At 41.8% G+C, this 22,710-nt stretch overlaps 1 protein-coding gene across 3 annotated transcripts in view; it reads right to left on the bottom strand.

The window, feature by feature from the left end:
- Nucleotides 1–5,512: 5,512 nt before the first annotated feature.
- Nucleotides 5,513–22,710, bottom strand: part of B3GALT1 (beta-1,3-galactosyltransferase 1) — a 359,452-nt gene continuing 342,254 nt past the window's right edge. For all 3 annotated transcript variants that reach the window (XM_053408812.1, XM_053408803.1, XM_053408792.1), the window contains one exon: nt 5,513–9,791. In XM_053408812.1, the coding sequence (XP_053264787.1) occupies nt 8,598–9,578 (981 nt within the window). In that variant the 5' untranslated portion in view covers nt 9,579–9,791 and the 3' untranslated portion in view covers nt 5,513–8,597. The remainder of the gene's footprint in view (nt 9,792–22,710) is intronic.

Below are 22,710 nucleotides of genomic sequence, written 5' to 3'. Positions count from 1 at the left end.
CTGTGTTATATGGTCCCAGCGGCTACTCCAGGACCACATGTAAAAGAAACATGTAAGATAAACATAGTGATCAGCAGAGTATATTTAATGGGTACAGCAAGCTCCAAATTCTAACAAAGATGTGCAGGTAGCCAGCAGGCGGTGCAATAAAGGGGTAAACAGGAAGCCTTGACAGTTATTTAAATATGAAGCAATTGCATTATCCATTGTTAAAAGAAGCCCCTCAAGCAGTGAGTTTATTACTGGAGAAAAAAGAAAAAGATGAAAAAAAAATGAAGGAAGATGGATCTTTTTGGTTTCTCTTATGAAATAAAAAGAAGAAAATAATTCAAAAGATGCTGACCAAAGGAAACGTGGATTACTTTTCTCCAGGTCTAAAGTTCATGGGAAGAGATTATCATGAGACCAAGGATGCCACTTGGGTAATGAGTTCTGCTGAGTGGGTTAGAAATAGGTGATCCATGGAGCGAGTGTCAAAAGGCAGTGTGCCGCTCAGACTGGAAGGTGCAATGCTAGAGTTTCAGTGTCCAAGTGTGCAGTGATTGTATGTGTCATGTAACTAACAGGAGCGAAGAAACATCAGTTTTGCACCACTGTGATCAAGTATATGGTGCAAGAGATGCTGCTGTACTGTAACACCTAATCTATTTTCTTGCCTCAGTAGGTGTTACCTAGAGCTATCAAAGCTTTGGTATATTAGGGCAAAAATGATGACAGGAAATCGGTACAGGGGTGGAAATTTGGGATAAATCTTGACATCAAAGGTTTGTCAAGAAGTACTTAATTTGTTCCGGAGGTCCGCACTTAACCTGAAACTGTTCTTAACCTGAAGCACCACTTTAGGTAATGGGGCCTCCTGCTGCCGCCGCGCCACCAGAGCACAATTTCTGTTCTTATCCCGAAGCAAAGTTCTTAACCTGAGGTAATATTTCTGGGTTAGCGGAGTCTGTAACCTGAAGCATATGTAACCTGAAGTGTATGTAACTCGAGGTACCGCTGTACATAACACCATTACTCTTCATGGGGGGGGGGCCATACCACTCTCTCATATTCCAAATGTCCTGCGAGGAAGAGAAGCAACTTTAAGTATGTTGACTCCTCTTGCAATTTAAAACTCTGACAGTGCAGGGACCCCACACATGTGGAGCAGGCTCTCCGTCTCACACCTTTCCCCTCCAATGCATGCAAGATGGTGAGGGCCAGGTGATGGGGCTGAAACAGAAGGGGCAAGGTATAACCAGCAAGTAGAACCTGTGTGGTGTAGTGGTTAAGAGCGGTAGACTTGTAATCTGGTGAACCGGGTTCGCGTCTCTGCTCCTCCACATGCAGCTGCTGGGTGACCTTGGGCTACTCACACTTCTTTGAAGTTTCTCAGCCCCACTCACCTCACACAGTGTTTGCTGTGGGGGAGGAAGGGAAAGGAGAATGTTAACCGCTTTGAGACTCCTTCGGGTAGTGATAAAGCAGGATATCAAATCCAAATCCGAACTCTTCTTCCCCTCACTTGTTTGAGGGTGAGCTAACATAGTACAGGGCTATGCTACTCCCAGCTCCAACAGGAAATTCTCCAAAGAAGAAGAGTCAGAGCAGCTAGATAAGATGCTCTTACGACATCCTCCCTTCTTATGATGAACTTGTCTCTCATTCATGTAAACTTGCTTCATATTGTGTAGCTGTGGAAGCATGACCAATGGATGGTGTTTGAGTCTTGGCCAAACTCTGACCTATCTCTTCATGCGTCTCTTTTGCCCTGGCATCATATTTGTACTGTGAGTCAATATATTTCAGCTTCCTAATGAGCAGATTTCACTCCTGGTTGAAGAGACCTGCTAAGTTACTATGAGAAGTGTTAACCCTGTAATTGAACTGATTTTGACCCGAATTTAGCATGGCTTACTACTAGGAGTCTTATCTGTATGCTTGCAATATATCTAGCTACAGTTCCATAGGATACATAACTTATTCAAGAAACATGAAACAACATGTTTGAGGAAAGCATTGTAGAAATGACGACTTGATACAACTTTATTTTTCCTTAATTTATTTCCTCACACCCCCCCCCTGCAATTTTTAAAAACAATCAGCAAAACAACACTCTGTCCTCCTCAGATGTGGCTATAGCTTGGCTTCGTGCTGTCTGAGTCTAGTTTACATTTCAGTAAGGAATGACAAAAAAGAAAACTGTACAGGACACTTTCATTTTCCCCCTTCATCTTTTTTTGAACATTTATATATATGTTTATAAAAACTTGATTAGCAGCTTGGCTGGCACCCCCACAACCCCCTAGATAATACTTTTCAACTAGAAGAAATGCACTTTTAGACAATTACACTAGATAAAACAATATATACAGTTTTGACAAATAAATACATAAATACAGCCATCTGTATATAATGGTACATTTAAACTTCAGATAATGTCAACAAGTTTTCTTAGTTCATTACCTTTTTTCCTTCCTAAATTGTATTTCTCGACATGACTCTATAAAGGTTTAATCCCAATAAGGAGTCATCTAATCCACCAAATTTTAATGACTCTGGAATCCTCCAAAGTCGCCCACTAAGGAAATCTATTATTATATAGTTCTTCAGAAGATAAGACTTCTGAAAGCTTATTGGCAACATGTGCTTTGTCCATTCAAATTTCAACAAAAATCAAACATGACTTTGATTTGGATGTTGGTTGCAATTGTAAAAAAAATAGTGGTTTGTTCAAAAGTAACGTAAGCACTTATTTTCCTCAAAGATTTTTTTTAAAAAACCCAGTAGTTGTTGGTTCTTTACAGTCTCTCTGTGACCAAATACTTCCAAGTAACAGAACTTGTATGCAGGTTTCAGGTTCCAAAATTGGTCTCCCTTTGCTGATTTAACCCCCTCCCAAATTTGCTCAAAATAATTAAGAAAAGTATAAAAAAACCAGTTATTTTTAAAAACTTCTTGTACATTCAAAAATCAGGGCACTCATGCTTAAGGCTTCTGAAACACTAAGAGATAAAAAGCCTGTCGCAGCTCCATGCAGAACAAAATGTTACATTGCAAGCTGACTCTACAGACATATGCAGTGGGAAAGAGAATAAATTGATTTAAAATATATACAACACTTTCCGTGATGAATATTTACAAATCTGTCAAAGAAAAAAAAAAGAGAGAGAGGAGAGAATGCTAAGCATAAATGCAACACTGAGGGAAATTTCAAAATCTCTTGACTTAGGAAGATCTTATTTCTTCACTATTGAAAATGTGTTTTTCCCATAGTAATCTTGCCATTTTTAGATTTTTTCTTTAAATAGCTGCTGGATTTGAACTTAGATTGCTTTGTACTCTTTTAAAACACTGATTACATCTTGATGTATTGCTAATTGTGATTCAATACTGCATTGAAAACCATATCTCTCATCTATATTCCAAGAATAATTCATACGGTAAGCCAACATACTTAGATATTTTATAGAGCCTGCCAGCTTCTCTAAGAATGTAATGTAGGATCCTACGATGTGAAATGTGCAGTTTGTCCTTCCTCCTAATGAAAGCACTCCTGTGGAGGGTTTCATCCAGCCATTCTCTCAAGCTGAGCATTTCATTTGTCTCTCCATGCCCCTGGTTTTCCATTTTTCTTGCCAACAGACATTCAATCATCTGTGGCTACTGAGGGTGCTCACTGGACTCCATTTTTTGCCCTGTTTGTGGGTGTCTTAAATATTTTTAAAAGCTTGAGAGTTCCTTGAGATATGATACCTCCTCCTTATTTCTCAGTTTTGCCACCAATTCTGTTGAAACGTACTGAGTTTGTTACTGGAGGGATTCATGATATGGCCACAGACCAGCAGGGAACCGGTTTATATGTTACTCAGTCTATACATCCCCTGCTATTTCCGAATGATGAGTTTCCATCTGTGCACTTTAATATCTGCAAACATTCTCCATGTGACATTGTTGTCATATGGTGAGTTTTAACTCACCATGTGACAACACTGCGTCACATCTCACAGTGAATGTTTTGTTGACATTACGGTCCAAGAATGTCTCAGGCACAGGTTCAGTAACATCTCAGTCACTGTGAGTTTTCAGTCCTGTGTAATGCTGGATTGCAAATTGCTGGCCACCAGTTAGTGCCTGTGTGCTAATGAGAAAGCAGCTCTCATATAAGAAAACGAATAAGAAGTGTCAGAAAAATGCTGAGGTTCTGCATAAGCTGTTAATCAAGCCGAAATACAGGAACTCTTTAACAGCCACTACAGAATGCCTTCCAGCATGTTGGTAGTAAAATGTTAGTCAATCTACCCGAAGTACCCAAAGATGAAGTGATTTATTGAAGCCGTAACTTCTTTGTGATCTGTAATGAGTTCCACTTCTTTCCCGAGACATTCTTGGGCATCAGTGCAACTGGTCATTGCTTATAACTAACGCTCACCATCACTGTCACTATTTTTTATCCTAGTTTGGGTTGTGTTACACAACCAGTAGGCACACCGACATCCAGTAGTTCCTTTACAAAATATTGAGCAAAGGTATCAGTTCTTACAGATTATCTGCACAGTACATTAAATGCATGCGGCATACTTAAAACATACTTTCTAAAATAAGTCAAACTATCTTAAAAGATAGAACAGATTTTACACTGGTGTCTTTGTCCTGTAAGTATGATAAAAATGTATCTGAATATCTCTCTTCCTGGCTAGAGAGCAGCTTTCATCGGATGATGCTGGTCTAGTGAAATGCTACTCTCCCTACTACATCCTAAAGCTGATGTATGCATCATGTGAACACATATCAGTGTCTGATATAAAAACTTCTTCTCTGCAATGTTTGACCTGTGACATACGATAGGCATTTCACACATTGAGCTATCATTTGCTATTGCAGTCATTTGGGGGCAAGTTAAAGAGAAGCCCTTTTCAAGCATTCACCATGAGTGAATGAAGTGGGCACAGGCACAATCCCTGCCCTTAATGTCCTCATTCCCACAGGAAACCTTTGCACATTGAGTGTGAAGTTCAGAACGAGACTTGCAAGTACATTCAGCTGAGCATGCTTAGAAATATCTGCATGATGAGAAATCCTGCATTGTTCAGATTCCCTATCAAGTGGAGATTTCTAAGCATTTATTTGCCCACTCAATGTGGGAAAGTTGAGGTGATGTATGTGGGATGGAAACACTGAGTGAGCAAGCCTATGCACTTCCTAAATGTGCCGATGCCCACCAAGCAGTCAACAAGCGTGTGTGGACTTGCTTGCATTTTCTAGGACTGATATAGGAAGTCTCTACCAAACCGACATGTGCAGCTACCATGTGATATTAGAACAAAACACCTTTACATCTTTGATATTAGATATTTAGAATTTAAAATCTATTGATATGCTGAGATGTGCTCTGTCCATTGCCTGCACATATTCTCTTTGCTAGTAACACCATTTAAGTTAATTGGAAATTGTTAATTACTTGGCCTGCTTTTATTTGCTGTTTGTTCAGCAGTTTTAAAATTCAGATTTATTCCCCAAATCATTTTTCAAATTTAATATAGTTATGTGTGATCAGAAGTGGGCTTATTTTTCTTTGCTGCTATTTTCAAAATTCCTTATTTGCGTAGCAGGTGTTCTGTGCTGTTATACTTTTTAATGTGGATTATCACCAGCATGAATTAGATGGATATGAAACTTTTCTCTCTGCTTGGGCTAAGGAAGCAGGTATGTGGGGTTGGGCTGGAAGTGGACATCTTCCTGGAATCTCTTGACAGAACTGCTGTACTCTGTGGCACCACACAAATGACACTAGCGTTCAAGAGAAGGAGGGAAAGGAATAGGTGGTTTTTGAACGTTCAACTTGAGACACTTTTGTTAATTTCAAATCATGAGGCAATCATAATGCCACTGCCCTTTTGCTTTTTGGCAAATGCAAGCGTCAAATTTTACATGACACTGAGCCACATGCATTGTTTACTAGAGTGGGAGATGTGTTTGTGTGTGGCATGAACCTTTCCCCCTCGAATAGTATTTTAAGCTTAAGGGGGGGGAATGACCCCCAGCTGCTTCTTCCACTGCCATGGGAAAAGCAACAGGGGATTGTTGATTTTTAGGGAAAGGCATTGAATGCAACAGGGATAGAATCATGGAATTCTAGAGCTGGAAGGGACCCTAAGGGCCATCTAGTCCAACCCCCTGCAATGCAGGAATCTCAACTAAAGCATCTATGACAATCTCTGCTTAAAAACCTCCAAGGAAAGAGAGTCCACATCCTCTTGAGGGAGACCACAACCTCCACAGCGGAAGCTTCTCCACCCATGCAGAACTTCTCCCACAGATTGAAGCATCAATGGCAGGTGAAAACAACAAATGACTGAGCATCTGTAATAGATTTGCTCTAAATCTTTGAGTAGTATTTCCAGCAGAAACACTTTCCTTAGTAAAAGAAACAAAGAAAAAAATGAAATGGAACCTGTGCTGTGTAGGGGGCTTTGTAATATTTTTCTTCCACCCTTTATTTCAGAAAATATCTCCGGAGTCCAGGCTATTAAATATGCATCAAAAACGTTCCAATCCCCTCAACTAAAGGAGAGCACGCTCATTAGTGTTTTAACGGACCCTGCCCCTGCTCAATCGTAACTTCTGAATTCACTTGTGGCACATAGGAAGCAGCCAGGGGGCGGGGAAAGGAGGTTGTTAACAATATTCCATTCAAACTATGTGTTGTGTATGAAGAGCAAAACAAGCTGAGGATTTATCTGCTACTCTTCTAAGTGGAAAGAAATTACCGCCCATTCCAGGGGTACTAAACTGGTGCCTTTCAGATGTTGTGGACTCCAGCTCCCATCAGTTGCCAGCCAGCAGGGCCCAATCGTCAGGGATGATGGGAGTTATGGTCCACAGCAGCTGAAGGGCACCACATTGGCTATTCCTGAACTACTCCTTCCAGAGTGCCCTGTGGTTCTGCTGTCCAGAAAAAAATAAATCAAATAGTTATGAGATGGCCCATAAAAAATACTGGGAATGGTCCACAAAGTTGCTTTAGTTCAGGAGTGGGAAGGTTTTGGCATCCTTAACCACGAGCTGGCATCCAATGACACCTTGAGGAACCCAGTTTCCTTGCCACCCAGCTTGAGTTGCTGGTAAATTGAGGAAAGATTTTGAGTTGAGTCCACTGCTTGATTTTGTAACAGCAATCTCTTTGTTTTTTTTAATATTGGGTATCGCTGCTTTTAATTGACCTAGCGATGTGTGTGGCTTATTATTACGAAGTTGTCAATGTGTCTGTCAAATGATGATAACTGCTGGCTTCAAATCTAATTACTACTAGTGTCACTGGGAAAGGCATGCAGGGAGTAATAAACAGAAAGCCCTCCCCTTTCTATTGGTTCTCTATGTAGCTCTTAGGCCTTTTAATTATGGGGGAAAAACTAATTATGCTTATATCTACAGAATACAGTGCTATAATTCCTATGGGCAGCCTTTTATAATTGAAAAAGCACTTAGGCTCTTTGAAAAGCAAAGTGCCGTAACAAACGGTTTTTAACACTGAGCTAGTGAAAGTGTCGGCTGAGGATTTGCTTCCCTCCCACAGCAGTTACAGATGTTTTCCAGTTAACATTTTGTTTTATTTAACAATACTGCACATCCTTAATAATCATGTGATCTTTAATTCTGTGTCTACAAATACAATAATAAAACGGAAAATCTTATTTTGATAAATGGGCATGTCACCATCTGTATTAAAACTGCAAAGTTCTAAAAGGTTCCTTTTTTGCAGTTTACATACTGGAGAAATTTGCCTTTTGTAAAGAATATAATGTAATGTATTTTGGCACGCACTTTTTGTTCTGTATTTTAACATCATCATCATCATCATTATTGTTAGTGTATTTTGAGGCCTTATGTTGCATCTCAGTGAAGAAATTGTGCATAGTGATTTTTTTAAAAATAAAAACCCTGCACCATCCCATTTTGGGGTCTGTGTTTTAATGTCTAACAATGCATGTCTACTCAGAAGTAAGTCCAGTGGAATCCAGTAAGGCTTACTCCCAGGTAGGTGAGATTAAACACTTGCTTCCAAAGAATCCTCTGCATGGAGAGAGACTCCTGATTTTTCTTCTTCTTCCAACCACAGCCCCATGTTCTGCTTCAGATCAGGAGGCCACTAGTATTTAGGGGAAGGAGAGGCTAATTTGAAATAGAAGACCATAATAAAACTGCTTAGCTTTCCCCATTCAAATCCATCTCAGTGAGCATGAGCTCAAGAAAGAAAGAGCTAGGATTCTTGATCTTTCAGACTGCTTACCCTTGCCTTAGAGGAGGGTTCCTATTCTGGAGGTGTAATAGGAATAGATTACACAGCATCTAGCAGTCATTTGTCCCCTTTATGCAGTTATGAGACTGGCCAAGACAGATGTGACCCTACCTTTTTTGACAACTGCGTTATGTGGTCTGTAAACCAGAAATCAAAGCCGTAAAGAAGAACAAAAACAAAACAAAAAATACAGAAGATCTTCCCCTCCTGGAAATTAGCATCCCATTTTCCAATCAAAAGACATCCATTTACTCTCTACTCAATTAATTTTTTGTGTGTGTGTTATTTTTACAAAAAGCATTTACATCTGCAAAGTGTCCTAACACCTGAGGTGCTTCTTGCTTGACATGTCATTCCAAATTCTGTGCATTTCCTCAGGTGATATCTGATGCACTGTGATAACGCGCCGGTATCTACATAGGCTGTAGGCCATCTTCCAGTGATTAAAGCCACTGTTTTGAAAAGGGTGGATGCCCAGCTTCCGCAGGCAAAGTCCCACGTACACATCTTCAAGATGAAGAAGTCTTGTGTGGAGGGAGGTTTTGTAAATCATCTCCGCTACATCCGCTGAAAAGATGTAGCCAGTGCCCGAGCAAAATGGCGGGTAGTTACTGTCAGGGTACAAGTCCCTAGGCATGTACCACTTGCTACGGACATCCCTTATCGGGCCTCCGTTGATGACGTAGCCAGTGAAGTACCTCCGCCTCGGCTTGGTATTGGGTTTTAGCAATTTGTAAATGAGGTTGTCCATATTCACGAAGATGTCGCTGTCCGTTTTCATGATGTACTTGGCTTTCGAACAAAATGTCGCCACCCACCTCATTCCCATCAATGTCTTCAGAGTCAGGTTGTGATAGGAGTCGATGAAATCCTCCACGATGATGTCATGGAAGATTTGACTTTCCTGCTCCACCATCTGATTTAACACGGGGTCTGTGTTTTTTCCCAGAAGAAAGAGAGTGGAAATCTTAATACCTTTGAAGTTGTTCTCGTCTCCCCATGTCTCCCGAATGGCTTGCCTGGCATCAAATTCTTTGTGTGTGGTGCTGATGAGAATGACCAGGAAGGGGGCATTCTTTTCGCATTTCTCCGGCTCATTTATGAGGAAATCAAACGAGTGAGGATTGATTGGCCGAGTCCTTATATTGCCGAAGGAGACATTCTTTCTAGCTATTGAGATGGTGCGGAAACTTTTGTTGACTGTGTAGGACGAAGTGGGTCGTGTTATACTTAAGTACCACAGAGCACTTGCCCAGCAAACGACCGTCAAGACATACAAACAGGAGACTTTTGAAGCCATTGTTCCTGGAGCTCTCCTATTCAGCAGAACAAATGAATAGCCTCGCTACCTCTGGCCTCTCCCACAAGGGCAGCATGTTACTTTCCAAGCCGTAAAGTTCGACGTAGAGAAGCAACTTGGAACGCATTCATGGAGCTCAGAAAAAAGGTTTAACGTCTTGAGGGGTCTTCCTTCTCTTGTGTAGTCCCCATTCCTTGTGGCAACGTGCTATTTCTGAAAAACATGAAAAGAAAATGATTTTTTTTGACAGGGACTGGTTTATGTTGATGCTAGCAGCAAAACATTTGAAATGCTAAATGATACCAGTTGAAGATGTTTTAAGGTTTTGTGCAGAGATAAATGAATGGTAACTATTATCAACAGGCTTGGTCACGACTGTAGGGAAGCAAATAAAGCATCATTAACTTAACATGGCAAAGCAATGCAGTTCACTTGGGTACTTTGATATTTTCAATATTGCCTAGCAATTATGGTAGCCCATCTAAGATCTTCAGCAACAGGTCACAAATATCCATACTGATGTCTTTCTCTTACAACTAGTTTCGGCAACCCACCCCGTCCCGTAATTGGCTGACCTAACATTGATCTGAACCATATGAAAAGAACCATTTATTGTAGGCTAATATAGCACAAAATATCAGCTGCCTTCTGAAGTTCAGGCAGCTCCTCACTTACCCAGGGGTTATGTTCCGAGGCATTGTATGCATTGGGAATTGCGTATAATTGAAACCCTTTGAAAAAGCCTGCAAGCACCGCACTCTGCCTGTTTACTGATGTTTCAATGACGACTTTATGACATTTCCGGGTCACTTCTGGGTTCAGTGCAATGCACATGTAGTCATGCACATATTGTACGCACATACCGTATTTTTCACCCTATAGGACGCACTTTTTCCCCTCCAAAAATGAAGGGGAAATCTGTGTGCGTCCTATGGGGCGAATACAGGCTTTCGCTAAAGCTTGGAGAGCGAGCAGGGTCGGTGCGCACCGACCCCTCTCGCTCTCCAGGCTTCAGGAAGCTATCAGCAAGCCTGGGGAGCCCGTGGGAGTTCCCGCAGGGCTCCCCAGGCTGCGGATAGCAGCCTGCTGCACGGAGCGTGGGGCGCGCTGAAGCAGAGCGCCCCACGCTTCGGGCAGACATCGGCCAGCCCCACAAGCTTGGGGGACAGCGGGGAGGCACAGCGCTGCCATCCCACTGTTCCCCGACCTGGTTTTGGGGGGGAAATAAAGGAAATTTCCCCCCCTTTATTTCCCCCCCAAAAAACTAGGTGCGTCCTATGGGACGGAACATCCTATGGGACGAAAAATATGGTAAATAGGGGGCTGCCTGTATTGCATATATTTATATTTGTCTTTTCCTCAGAGTTCAAGGTGACAAACACTAAAATAATCAACACTGAATAAACATAAAAAGAAACAAGAAGAACATGGTTTAGCAGTCTGAGAACTGGTGATACCCAGTTACAAGCAATGCCTGGTCAAAGTATTTGGTCTAGGTTCTCCCCAAAAAACTGTACAGATAAGGGCTTCAATAGCATTAAAATACAGAGACCACTAAGCAGGGCATATAAGGGAGGCTTCATCCTGCCTCCTCTCTAAGGACCTGCTTTAGGCTGGTCAAAAGCTTTCTTCCTTGACAGCCTTTTGAACAATAAATGGTTGCCCCCTGTTAATTGTTTCTTGCCAGTTGTTTTCGAAGGTTCATATTTTTAAACCTTTGCTCTCTCTGCTGCTTTTGTACTTTATGGCTGCTTTACTCTATTGTGGTCAAAACCTGACCCTCAAACTCCTGTTCCTGTTTTAACGTATGTGACTTGCTGCCATGCGTTCACTGAAGGATGGCGGGGTAAAAGTGTTTGAAATAAAGAAATGGAGTACCATTTGTTACATTTGATTCTGGTGGTTCTGCTGTGGGGTACCTCAGGGCACTATTAAATGCTATTTAATATCTATATGAAGCTGCTAGAAAGAGCCAGTAGGAGATCTGGGGCAAGGTGCTATTTGTACACCGATGATGTTTAGCTCTATTTCCCCATTATATCTGAGTGAGGAGAGGCTGTCTGGGCCCTGGACTAGTGCCTGGTTCAGATGGTTTGAGGGGAAATAAGCTTAGCTTGAATCCTGGCAAGATGGAAGCACTGTGGGGAGAGTGGTTTCTGTATCAAAAAATTGGACAATTGCCAGCCCTGAATGGGATTGGTACACAGTCTAATAGTGCTTCTGGACCCTCCTTTTCTCAGTGGAGGTCCAGATAACCTTGGTTGCTAGGTAAAGGGACCCCTGACCATTAGGTCCAGTCACAGACAACTCTGGGGTTGCGGCGCTCATCTCGCTATATTGGCCGAGGGAGTCGGCGTACAGTTTCTGGGTCATGTGGCCAGCATGGCTAAGCTGCTTCTGGCGAACCAGAGCAACGCACGGAAACGCCGTTTACCTTCCTGCCGGAGCAGTGCCTATTTATCTACTTGCACTTTGATGTGCTTTCGAACTGCTAGGTTGGCAGGAGCAGGGACCGAGCAACGGGAGCGCACCCCGTCGCGAGGATTTGAACCGCCAACCTGATCGGCAAGCCCCAGGCTCTGTGGTTTAACCCACAGCACCATCCGCATCCCTTTTACTAGCTGAACCTGGTAGGAAGCTACAAGAGTTCCTAGACTGGGATGCCTTCACCACCGTAGTTCAGGCATTGGTGACTTTGAGACTGGACTACTACAATGCACTTTAAGTCAGGCTTCCCTTGAAATTGCCCTGGAAACTGCCGTTTGTGCAGAATGCTGAAACACAGTTGTTGACAACACAATCTCAGTCCGCAGCATCTTTCATAGTTTCAGTCATAAGGGAAGCAGGCAGATCTGGCCTCACTCAGTCCTGTATGGTCACATAGACTCCATTGCAAACAGCAGTGTGGTCATGTTACACTATGAGGTAAACTTTGTTAACTTCCAGATGTTTTGGGCAGAGGCTGTCAGCTGGGGCTGAAAGGCGCTGTAGTCCAAAAACCTGGAGGGCACCAGGTTGTCAAATGCATTTGTAACACTTCATGAGTTTCAAACCAGGGTTCCTGGTTCTGGCCAAGGTCTTTTTCTCTCGCCAGAGGAAAGAGTTGCTTGTCTGCCCCTCCGCCGTGCTTCAGCACTGCGACCATAGATGGCAGGGATCATGTGGCAACTGGAGCCAATAGGGTTCCATCTACTTGTGTTTTCTGCTTGGTGTTATGATTATTTGTTTTGAATTTTTACTGTACAATCTTTATTTTAGAAGCTGCTTTGGGTGTTGTGCTTGTGGCAGAAATGAGACAGATAAAACCCAAGCGTTTGTTTATTTTTCCAGTATTCCCCCCCCCCCCAGTTAAAAAATTGAATCTTTTTTTTTTTAATTTTCAAAATGCAATAAATGCAACTAAAAAAATGCTGGTAATAAATTTATGTGGTACTAAAAATCCCCTACAGTTCAGATTTTTAAAGTATATATATAATGTGGTTTGCTGCGTTTGTTTTTATTTGAGTTGTTAAACAATGGAAAATTGTGGCTTATGCTTTCATGCATGCAAATTAAACAAAAGGGACAATAAATATCTGCTTTTGTATAAAAAGCCACTCTTCTTTTTACACTGTGAAAAAGTTGTGCATTTTTTTTATTATTATGACAGAAACGAGATCTCTCTGTTGTGAAATACTAGAGGCTAGGGAATTACTTTGGGGAACTTTTAAATAGACTTAATGTTTAAAATTTCCCTTTATAGTAAATCAAGAGCCACTATAATGAATGGGGAAATATGATTCCCAACCATATTTATCCTAGAACGTAAGACTCTTCTTTATGGTTAATGAACTTACCATTTAGCAGAAGACATTTTGCTTTAAAGAGATTTGAATGCCTTTCAGGAAACGTTCAAAAACATTCTGAACAGAAATAAATCTGATTATTTAGGATGTTGTTGTTGTTTTTTTAAAAAAACCTTAGTTCTTTTTACTACTAAATATACTTGCATAAAAATAGGATCATTGGCACCAGAAAAGAGTTTGGGAATTCCCTAGGCTTGTAGAAAACTTTGGAAAATCCAAAGTTTGGATCACTTTTTGGCTCCCCACCCCCCAGTTTCCCCTGGAATAAAGTTATAGTATCTCCCACAGAATACAATGGAACCAGTTAATCACTGCTGCCTTATGTTAGACCCAAACCATATCTGATTCCACCCAAGTTGGTTAATTAAGCTTCTGTTGAACTTTTTCTCACTGAACTCGTGGAGGCTTAAAGGTGTTTTAACACCTCTACATTTCCACTCAGATCTCCCATGATCCTCCGCAGTTCAACTAGACATGCCAGGTACTGAACCCATGGACCTTCTACTCTACCACTGAGCTTATAAGCCTTTGCATATAAATTTAGGTTAGCACCCCCCCCGATACTGTGCCGTACTTTCAGAGTGGAATGCTTTTTTTGAAATTTCTTCCAGAGGCATCTAATTCTTGCACTTCCCCTCTCATTGCCTTTAAGAAATTGTTCTTGGAACTTCCTCAGATTCCGTGTTGCGCGATAGGTCGCCCGTGATTACATCGATCACATTCCGCTATGGTAGTAACGTGGAAATTGCATCTTGGAGAGATTATAAACTGATGCAAATAACACATTTCACCTTCGGTTGCCATAGCCACTGTGATTATTCCTCATCACATATGTGCCATGCTCTCCTCCAAGCTTTCTCAGCGAGCCTCCTTCCCTCTATTAAATCAACTATAGTGTTTTTCGTTTGATGGAAACTTTACCATAGCAACAGACAGGGACCCCCACCCCCATACGAGCCCTCAGTGCCTTTCTTTTTTGGGCAGGGATGTCTTTCAATGCTATTTAATGAATTCTTCATTATCTCTGCAATAATGCTACTGACAATAATTGCCACCGGAGCCTGTTAAATAATGTTGTAGTAAGGAGCTGTTTCTCTGCTCCTTGTCTTAATCTTAAGCCTATTCTTTCTTGTAGTGTTCATAAAGATGCTTGTGGCATGGCAGCCTGGGTTGTGACTTTCAGAAGGGGTGACAATGGCCTTGGTGATATAGAAGCCTCTTGGCGGAGCAGCACAGCTTTCAATTAATCTGTGTCAGGATGAGAGGAGCTAATACTAATATGATGGCTCAAACATCTGAAAGCATACTTACGATGTCCGGGGTGTTAGCTCACTGAACTGAATAATGAATCGGCCTCCTATAACTCAACAAGTTATCACGACAAACAATTTAAAACTTTGGCATTTATTGGGCAAATTTCTAGGAGAGCTTTCGAGCTTACACGTCAGATTATCCACACAAAATTATCCAGGTATTTCTAGTGCCCTTCACTCCAAGTTCAGTTTTCCACATTTCTATTTTTAAGTCATCAAGAAAATTCATTAGCATTTTAGCGCTAATTACCCGCGGCAATGATTTTGACAAATCCCAGTTTCCTTACTCTTGGCCATGCCATTTGTGCCATCTTATTAATTGTCGTCTTATTAAAATCACTCACTTTTGATCTTGCTTCACTTACTATTTATAGTGGCACACTAACTGTTTTGGAGTTGGTTTTTTATTTATTTTTTGCATGCTGCCATGTGATGTCATTATTCAGCAAGTATTCCAGAAGAGTGTTCTTAAAAAACAACAACACAACCCTGCTTTTCCTTCTCTACCACAAAAAAATCTGATACTTCGAGAAAGATCTGGAATGGCTCTGTGTGTGGCATTATTCTGTTTTTTGGTGAGGAGGGGATGGGGGTTGGTGGATGTGGTTTGGGGGACAGCTGTTTCATGCCACTTCTATTTGACTGGTGTGAGTTGTCAGTTTGAGAGTTCATTTCCGAGGAGAGTGGTGGGAGTCAAAGTACTGCCCATGACATCAATTCTTTCGTGCAGACAAACGTTCATCAGAGCAACCAGGTTTGACGTACCTAAGGCAGACACATTTTCCTCTTTTAATCTCATATACTGCACATCCACATGATTAGAATTCCTGAATGCTAGGCATTAAATACGAAAAACAAACAAACAAACAAACCCCAATAAAATGGCTGTCCACAAGTGCAAACTCATAACTACAGCATTTACTGGCTGAAGGAACGTGAGGGTATGTAAAGGGTGGGACTTTGGCTTTGGAACTTTTTCCAGCTTGGGCGCAACTTGTCAATTGTGTGGAAAGTAAAACCCCACACTCGCTCTCTGATAACAAGGGCATGTGATCAAAGCTGCAGATACAATTTCACTCCTCAAAACATCACAACAGACAGCAGTTATACAGCGGTACCTCGGGTTACAGACGCTTCAGGTTACAGACTCCGCTAACCCAGAAATAGTACCTCGGGTTAAGAACTTTGCTTCAGGATGAGAACAGAAATTGCATGGTGGCAGCAGAAGGCCCCATTAGCTAAAGTGGTACCTCAAGTTAAGAACAGTTTCAGGCTAAGAACGGACCTCCAGAACGAATTAAGTTCTTAACCCGAGGTACCACTGTACCACAATAACTGGTAAGTGCAGACAGGCCTTTCAAAACCTTTGGGTCCAAAATCAACTACAGATCCTGCAAGTGTCCCTATTTTCCAGGGACAGTCCCAGATTTTCAGAAGCAATCCTGGTTTCTGGTTTGATCTTGGAATGTCCTGCTTTTCCTTAGGACGATCCTATTTTCATCAGAGAAATGTTGGAGGGTATGCAACTATACCACTACAAATAACATATGCAGAATGCCCCCTTGTTTGTAAAAATAAAATAAAAAATGGCCAACACCACTTCTCCCAAGAGCAATGCCCCACTTCATGAATATTTTACTTAATTATTTTGAAACTGAGACAGAAAAACACACACCCATGATGTCCTTCCAAGCCACACATAGGTGCTGGCTCCCTGCGGACCTGGGTGCCTGAGCACCCACAAAATTCCCCATGAAGGGGCCGGGCACCCAGACATTTTGGTGCCAGGGCCACTTCATGGCACCCACAGGCCCAGGCACCCACAGTTGCAGGGCCAAGCTGGCACTCCTGAAGCTGCGTATTTAGTGCAACAGATAGTTTGCATTGGAGCAAAGGCTAAGATGGGGTTGAGGGCCACACACTCACACACTTTCTGAATAAGCAGAAAATTGAGAACCTAGAAGAAATGTTTTGCATCTAATAGTCTGCCAGCATGGTTCCACTAGTGCAATGGGATTCTCCTTCCACTGTGTGCCCCCAAAATCTTCTTTTGAGGGTGCACAGGGAACTGGAGGGGACAGGAAAAGAAGTTCTATTGTGTGCACGGACCTTATGCCAATGGTCCATTCTGGTTTAGGACTAAGGAATCTACTATATATAAAGAAACAGCAATCAGAAAACCATAATAACTATTTTCATTATTAATAGAATTTCAGTTGTATTCAGTATGATGAATGCAACAATGGCAATGAATAGAAGAATCAGACACCTTAATTTTTTTACCCATTAACTTCTATTCTTTGAAAATAATTGATCATGGAAATCATAATATCTCAATGCAGGTGTCATGGAGGGCATTTAATGATGTTAATTGGCTCTCTAGACTCAGGGACAATAGAAAAATCATGTACCGTTTTGAATATCATAATCTTCAATGAATTCTGTTTGAAGCAACATACGTGACAAAATTGCTTAGAATAAAGGTCATCAGCACTGATCCTTTTCTACAGGAGACATCTTTGATTAAACTCTGTTCAATCAACAGACTCATATTCTAAAATATGTGATTAATCCATCATTTCACAACCCATTAGGATTTTCAGTCCAGACATTGTGCAGAAGGAACTGAACTCTTTGACTTTTTATGAAAATGAAACATCTGAGTTTTAGATTTATAAAGAGGAAATTGGACAGCAATATGAATGTGCAGCAAGAATGTGTAATAATCTAAACAGGAAGGGAACCTGAAATTCTACCTTTTTTGTAACAAAAAAGAGATTTCTTTTTAAAAAATGCTTTTTAAAAGAAATGATGTGTTATAGATGTAAACATTTTAAGTGCCAACAGATACGAAGCAGCAAAATATTTTATGTTTAAAATTGTGACGTGTAATTACAGCTTTTTATCAACATAATTCTGGAACCTACTGAAGATATATAACACAAGGTCTCTAAACTTCCAGTTAACCACCACAAATAAAAGCAGACATAAGCTATACAGGGAACGTGCCCATCACAACATGACTGAGTGCTCTCTCTCTCTCTCCACCCCACCCTAATTTCTAAATAAAATTTTAATATGCCGATTCCTACCTGGAAACGATTTCTAACCTGCAAGTTGTGTTCCTTAATCATGAACATGAACTTACTCAGGCCGACTAGATGTGTGAATTCTGCTTGCTGGTTTCGCTGCAGCAAATGTTCAGCCACTGTGTGAACAGAATGCTGGACTAGATGGGCCATTGGCCTGATCCTGCAGGATCTTCTTATGTGAGCTGTATATGCAGAAGGGTCCACAAGGCATCACTCGCTCCCCTGAGATGCACAACATTCTCATCACTTTCCTTAACCTTTGATGGGGAGCAAACGGCCAACATTGACTCCAGTGAAAACATTGCACATTTGAGGCAACCTGAACGTTTGCTTCTTTATTTGGTCTTTGTTCTGCCCTCTGTCACCTAAGTGTCCTCGGTTTGACTCCCAATTTCAAAAAAGAAAAGAGAATATGGTCAGCTTAGAACAGTGATGGGGACCCTGTGGATCCCCAGATGTTGGAGTACTCCACCTCCCATCAGCACCAGCTAGCATGGCTGGTGGTCAAGGATGATGGGAGCTGTAGTCCAACAACATCTGGAAGGCCACAGGGTCCCCACTCCTGGCACCAAAGATCAAAAAACTACAAAAACAGCAGGTAAAAGATTATTGTTGTTGTTTTGAAAGCAGCTTGAAACGATTTAAAGGTTGGTAGAAAACAGAAATGGTCTTTTTGGATGTTATGAAAATGACATCAAGGGCAGATGGGGAGAACATTCCTCAGGCTGGCTGCCACAAGATGGCCGCCGTCTCCAGTTGCCATCTGCCTCACCTCAGGACATTCAGAGGAGAGTCTCTTGGAGTCTTCTGCCTCTTCAGTCCCAGCCATTTCCCAGTCCCAGCCTGTTTCAGTTACACTCAAGAGGGTGGTGGTAGGTGAAACACCTATATAGTTCACCCCCACTTTGAAATTGGCTGGGGTGGGTGGGTAACAGAGGTCTGGATTTTGTCCTCCTCCTCTCCTCCCATAAGCAGATGACTGACCATATCGAACCACCTCTAACAGTAGTCCTAGATGCATTAGGTCCCATCATCTGGAGCAAGTTTCTCAGTTTGGGAAAATGTATGCACGGCACCCTTGTGTTCTCGCCTGTTGGATCAGGGCATATGTCTTTAAATTGTAAGTGTTTAAAATGTAAAGCGTAAAATAGAAGTTACCAAGGGGTCTAAGGAAGAAAGTGCTACGTGAGTATTTCTGTCTGCTGTTTCCATAGCAGCGATATTAAAAAAGTCCTGCAAGCCACTCCAGAAAAAAGGTTCTTTTTTTCCAACAGAAAACTCCAAATCGTAATTCTCATTCATTGCAGAATTTTGTTCCTAGGTCTGTGTGCAGGAAATATGGTATGCTAGTTAAAAATGACACGCTTTAGGCAAAAATATGCATCTACTTAAATGCACAGCTGGCTGATTAACGAAATTTACAACCGCTGTCAGGGTAGCTGTTAAATCTAGGAACAGAAGACGGAAACTAGGTTCAGATGTGTTTAAGAGGAACAGCTATGCAAGAACGAGCTTGATGGGTCCACTTATTACTTTGAATGGGGAAGTTCTGACATCTTTGTTAAGTTCTTATTGAAAATAAGGCAGAGCTGCTCACTTTGGTAGGCCTGGAGCAAGAGGCTGTTTGTTGATGAACAGCCCAACATGCAACTGCAGAGGAGAATGAAAGGAACCACAAGAACAAACTAACGGGTGGAGTTTTAGCTCCAGCCACTACCACATTCTTCTTTTGAAAGTCCAGTCCGAGAGAGGGAATTGCTCTGTAAGTTTATGTGAAGATAAGCAACCTGAGCGTTCTGACTCTTCCTCCACCACAGAGGTCACGAGCCCTTGTGTTTAACTAGGGTGCTGCCGCTAACCTAAATGCAACAATGAGAGGATTCAGACTTCTTGCTCGGTCTCTTATTTCTTTCTCAGCACCATTAGAACTACCTCTAGTAGATGTTCTTGTGTTTTTATTTGAGGTGCATAAAGTTCCTGGAGTGCTGGAACCTCTGGTCAAACATGCTAGTCCAGACCTTTAATCTAATCTTATCTATCTATCTATATCATCTATCTATCTATCTATCTATCTATCTATCTATCTATCTATCTCTATCTATCTATCTATCATCATCTATCATCTATCTATCTATCATCTATCTATCTATCTATCTATCTATCTATCTATCTATCTATCTATCATCTCTCTCTCTCTCTCTCTCTCTCTCTCTATCTATCATCTATCTATCATCTGTCATCTATCATCTATCTTCTATCTATCTATCTATCTATCTATCTATCTATCTATCTATCTATCTATCATCTATCTATCTATCTATCTATCTATCTATATCTATCATCTATCTATCTATCTATCTATCTATCTGTCTATCTATCTATCTATCTATCTATCTATCATCTATCTATCATCTATCTATCTATCTATCTATCTATCTATCTATCATCTATCTATCTATCATCTTCCTTCCTTCCTTCCTTCCTTCCTTCCTTCCTTCCTTCCTTCCTTTGCATCTGCATCATTTGGTTTATTGCAGTTGTTGCTCCCTGTTCAACAATCCCCTGGGTAATCCCATGTGCTCTGCCTTTCCATACTGTGAATTGTTTCTTCAGCAAGGTATGAATGTGGGGTTTCTCTCCCACATCCTCATTAGGCAGCCTGCACATTATACTTGCATTTTCTCCCACTAGAGGAGCATGAGGCAGGCAATCCCTGCATCCCAATCTAATTGGAGGTTTCAGAATATTCTGCCCGTAACCTTTTGGCTCCCTATTGGGATGAGGCAGGTGCAGTTGGGCTTAGTGCCTTTCCCCATACAAAGCAGTGTAACTATGGACTAATGGAACTGCAGGCTTCAACAGAAGAGGGATAAAATGTGTATATCTCAGAGTTTGCTTGTGCTGGAACACCAGGGAAGTATGCAGAGTACATTCCTTATAATATGGAGGTGTTACCAATAATTTCCTATTCTTCTCCTTCACCCACATGCACACTCACTAAAGCACATGTGTGAAACTCCCCTAAACTGGCCAAGGCTACCAACGAAGGCATGACTGCCCTGAGATTTGATCCCAGCACGTTCATGTCTAGGTCTTACCCCCCTCAGCCCCAGCAACCACTTTTGGGTTTTCCCCAAATTCTTAGGATTTTCAAAGCAGGAAACCACAAACTAATTCCAGACACTTGTATAAGGCTGTGATGCTTGGTGGAACAAAGGCTTTTTTCAGCTGGAACTCTCCAGAACTCAGTTCCGGCACCTCTCAGGTGGGCACCATTGCCATTCTAAGAGAACAAGGGAGGTGTCCATGGTGAGTTTCACCATCTTTTCCTAGAAAAACAGCAGTGGCTAAAACTGGTGGGGTGGAAGGCAGGGAGGCCAACAGGTGACAGAGCCAGAGCCCACCACAGGAAGAATCAGCTAATCTCTTGTTTCACCCCCATCCTCCCCACTGCTAAGTTCCAAAATGGCAACACTGATACTAAAAAGGAGAACAAAAAAATTATTTCCTTCCAGTAGCACCTTAAAGACCAACTAAGTTAGTTCTTGGTATGAGCTTTCGTGTGCATGCACACTTCTTCAGATACTTCTTCAATGTATCTGAAGAAGTGTGCATGCACACGAAAGCTCATACCAAGAACTAACTTAGTTGGTCTTTAAGGTGCTACTGGAAGGAAATAATTTTTTTGTTTTGACTATGGCAGACCAACACGGCTACCTTTCTGTAACTGGAACTAAAAAGGAGGGTATTGAAAGTCTGTGCCAGCTGCTGGACTGGGTGTAAGTAATAAGGCAGGAAGGCTAAGGGCAGACTGTGGTTGGTGAGGCAATGCTCCATTTGCTCTGACAGACCAGACTCCCCTGGTGTCAGGTGACTTGTGGTGGCAAGACTAGTCTTGGCTGGTCCTATCAGCTATGCACATTGAACCAAGAGAGACCTCACCACCAGTGATAGACTTACAGTGGGCACCCAATGTTAGCATGGAGCCACGTTGACTAACAACCTGTATTAATACTTGCCATGATTCCCAGCAAGCAATGTGCGGTACCTCCAATGGGAATTTCCTCTAATGTAATTTGGTTCCCTCAGGATTCCGTAATTGTCTTTTCTGAGCAGCAGATGCTGAATTTACCTTTGGGGGTGTTTTTTAGATGAAATCTGGTGGCAGCTCTGTCCATTACTGAGCATTCATCCTGATTTGCTTGCACAAGGTTTATGCGGAGGTTAGACTCTATCCAGTCTTTATTGAGTATCCGTTCTGATTTGCTTGCGGGACAGTTATAGGTGAATAAGCATTTCTCCCACATTCATTCTGATCTGCTTGTGGGGTGTTTATACATCTTTTCTTTAGGGCTTGCCCACACTTCTGCTTGTGCTATCCTTAGAAATAGCAAGTCTGTACAATTTCCCACTTGACCCGCACTTTCTAGGAAAGGGGCCAAGTTGTTTCCCCCTTGCCCCACTCCTTTCCAAAGGAAATTGTGCTCTTTAGCAATAGATAGGAACAAATGGCAATTTGGGGGAAACCTGAACTGATGTTTGCTCCAATTGAGTGCTAAAGAGTGGTTCCCCCTGGGGGAAAAGCAATGGGAAAAGATAAAGTGTGGAGTCATTCAACCCAAACTTTTCAATGCATTTCCCCAACACTTCCCAACCACAGAATGCTTTTTTTTTAAAAAAAATGGATTTGTTTTGCTAGGGAGGCAGGGCCCTTTGATCTGCTTCAAATGTGAAAACCTAAAGTTCTGGTATGTGATGGAATCTCTCCCACAAAACAGTGGTGGTGCCACAGGTCCAAGTTTGGACAACAAATGCTGTTTAATGGGGATAGCTCAGTTGGCAGAGCACGAGTCTCTTAATCTCAGGGTCGTGGGTTCAAGTC

This window comes from Podarcis raffonei, chromosome 1, assembly GCF_027172205.1.
Source record: "Podarcis raffonei isolate rPodRaf1 chromosome 1, rPodRaf1.pri, whole genome shotgun sequence".
NCBI classification, from domain to species: Eukaryota; Metazoa; Chordata; class Lepidosauria; order Squamata; family Lacertidae; genus Podarcis; species Podarcis raffonei.
This window is presented reverse-complemented; position numbering and strand designations above follow the sequence as displayed.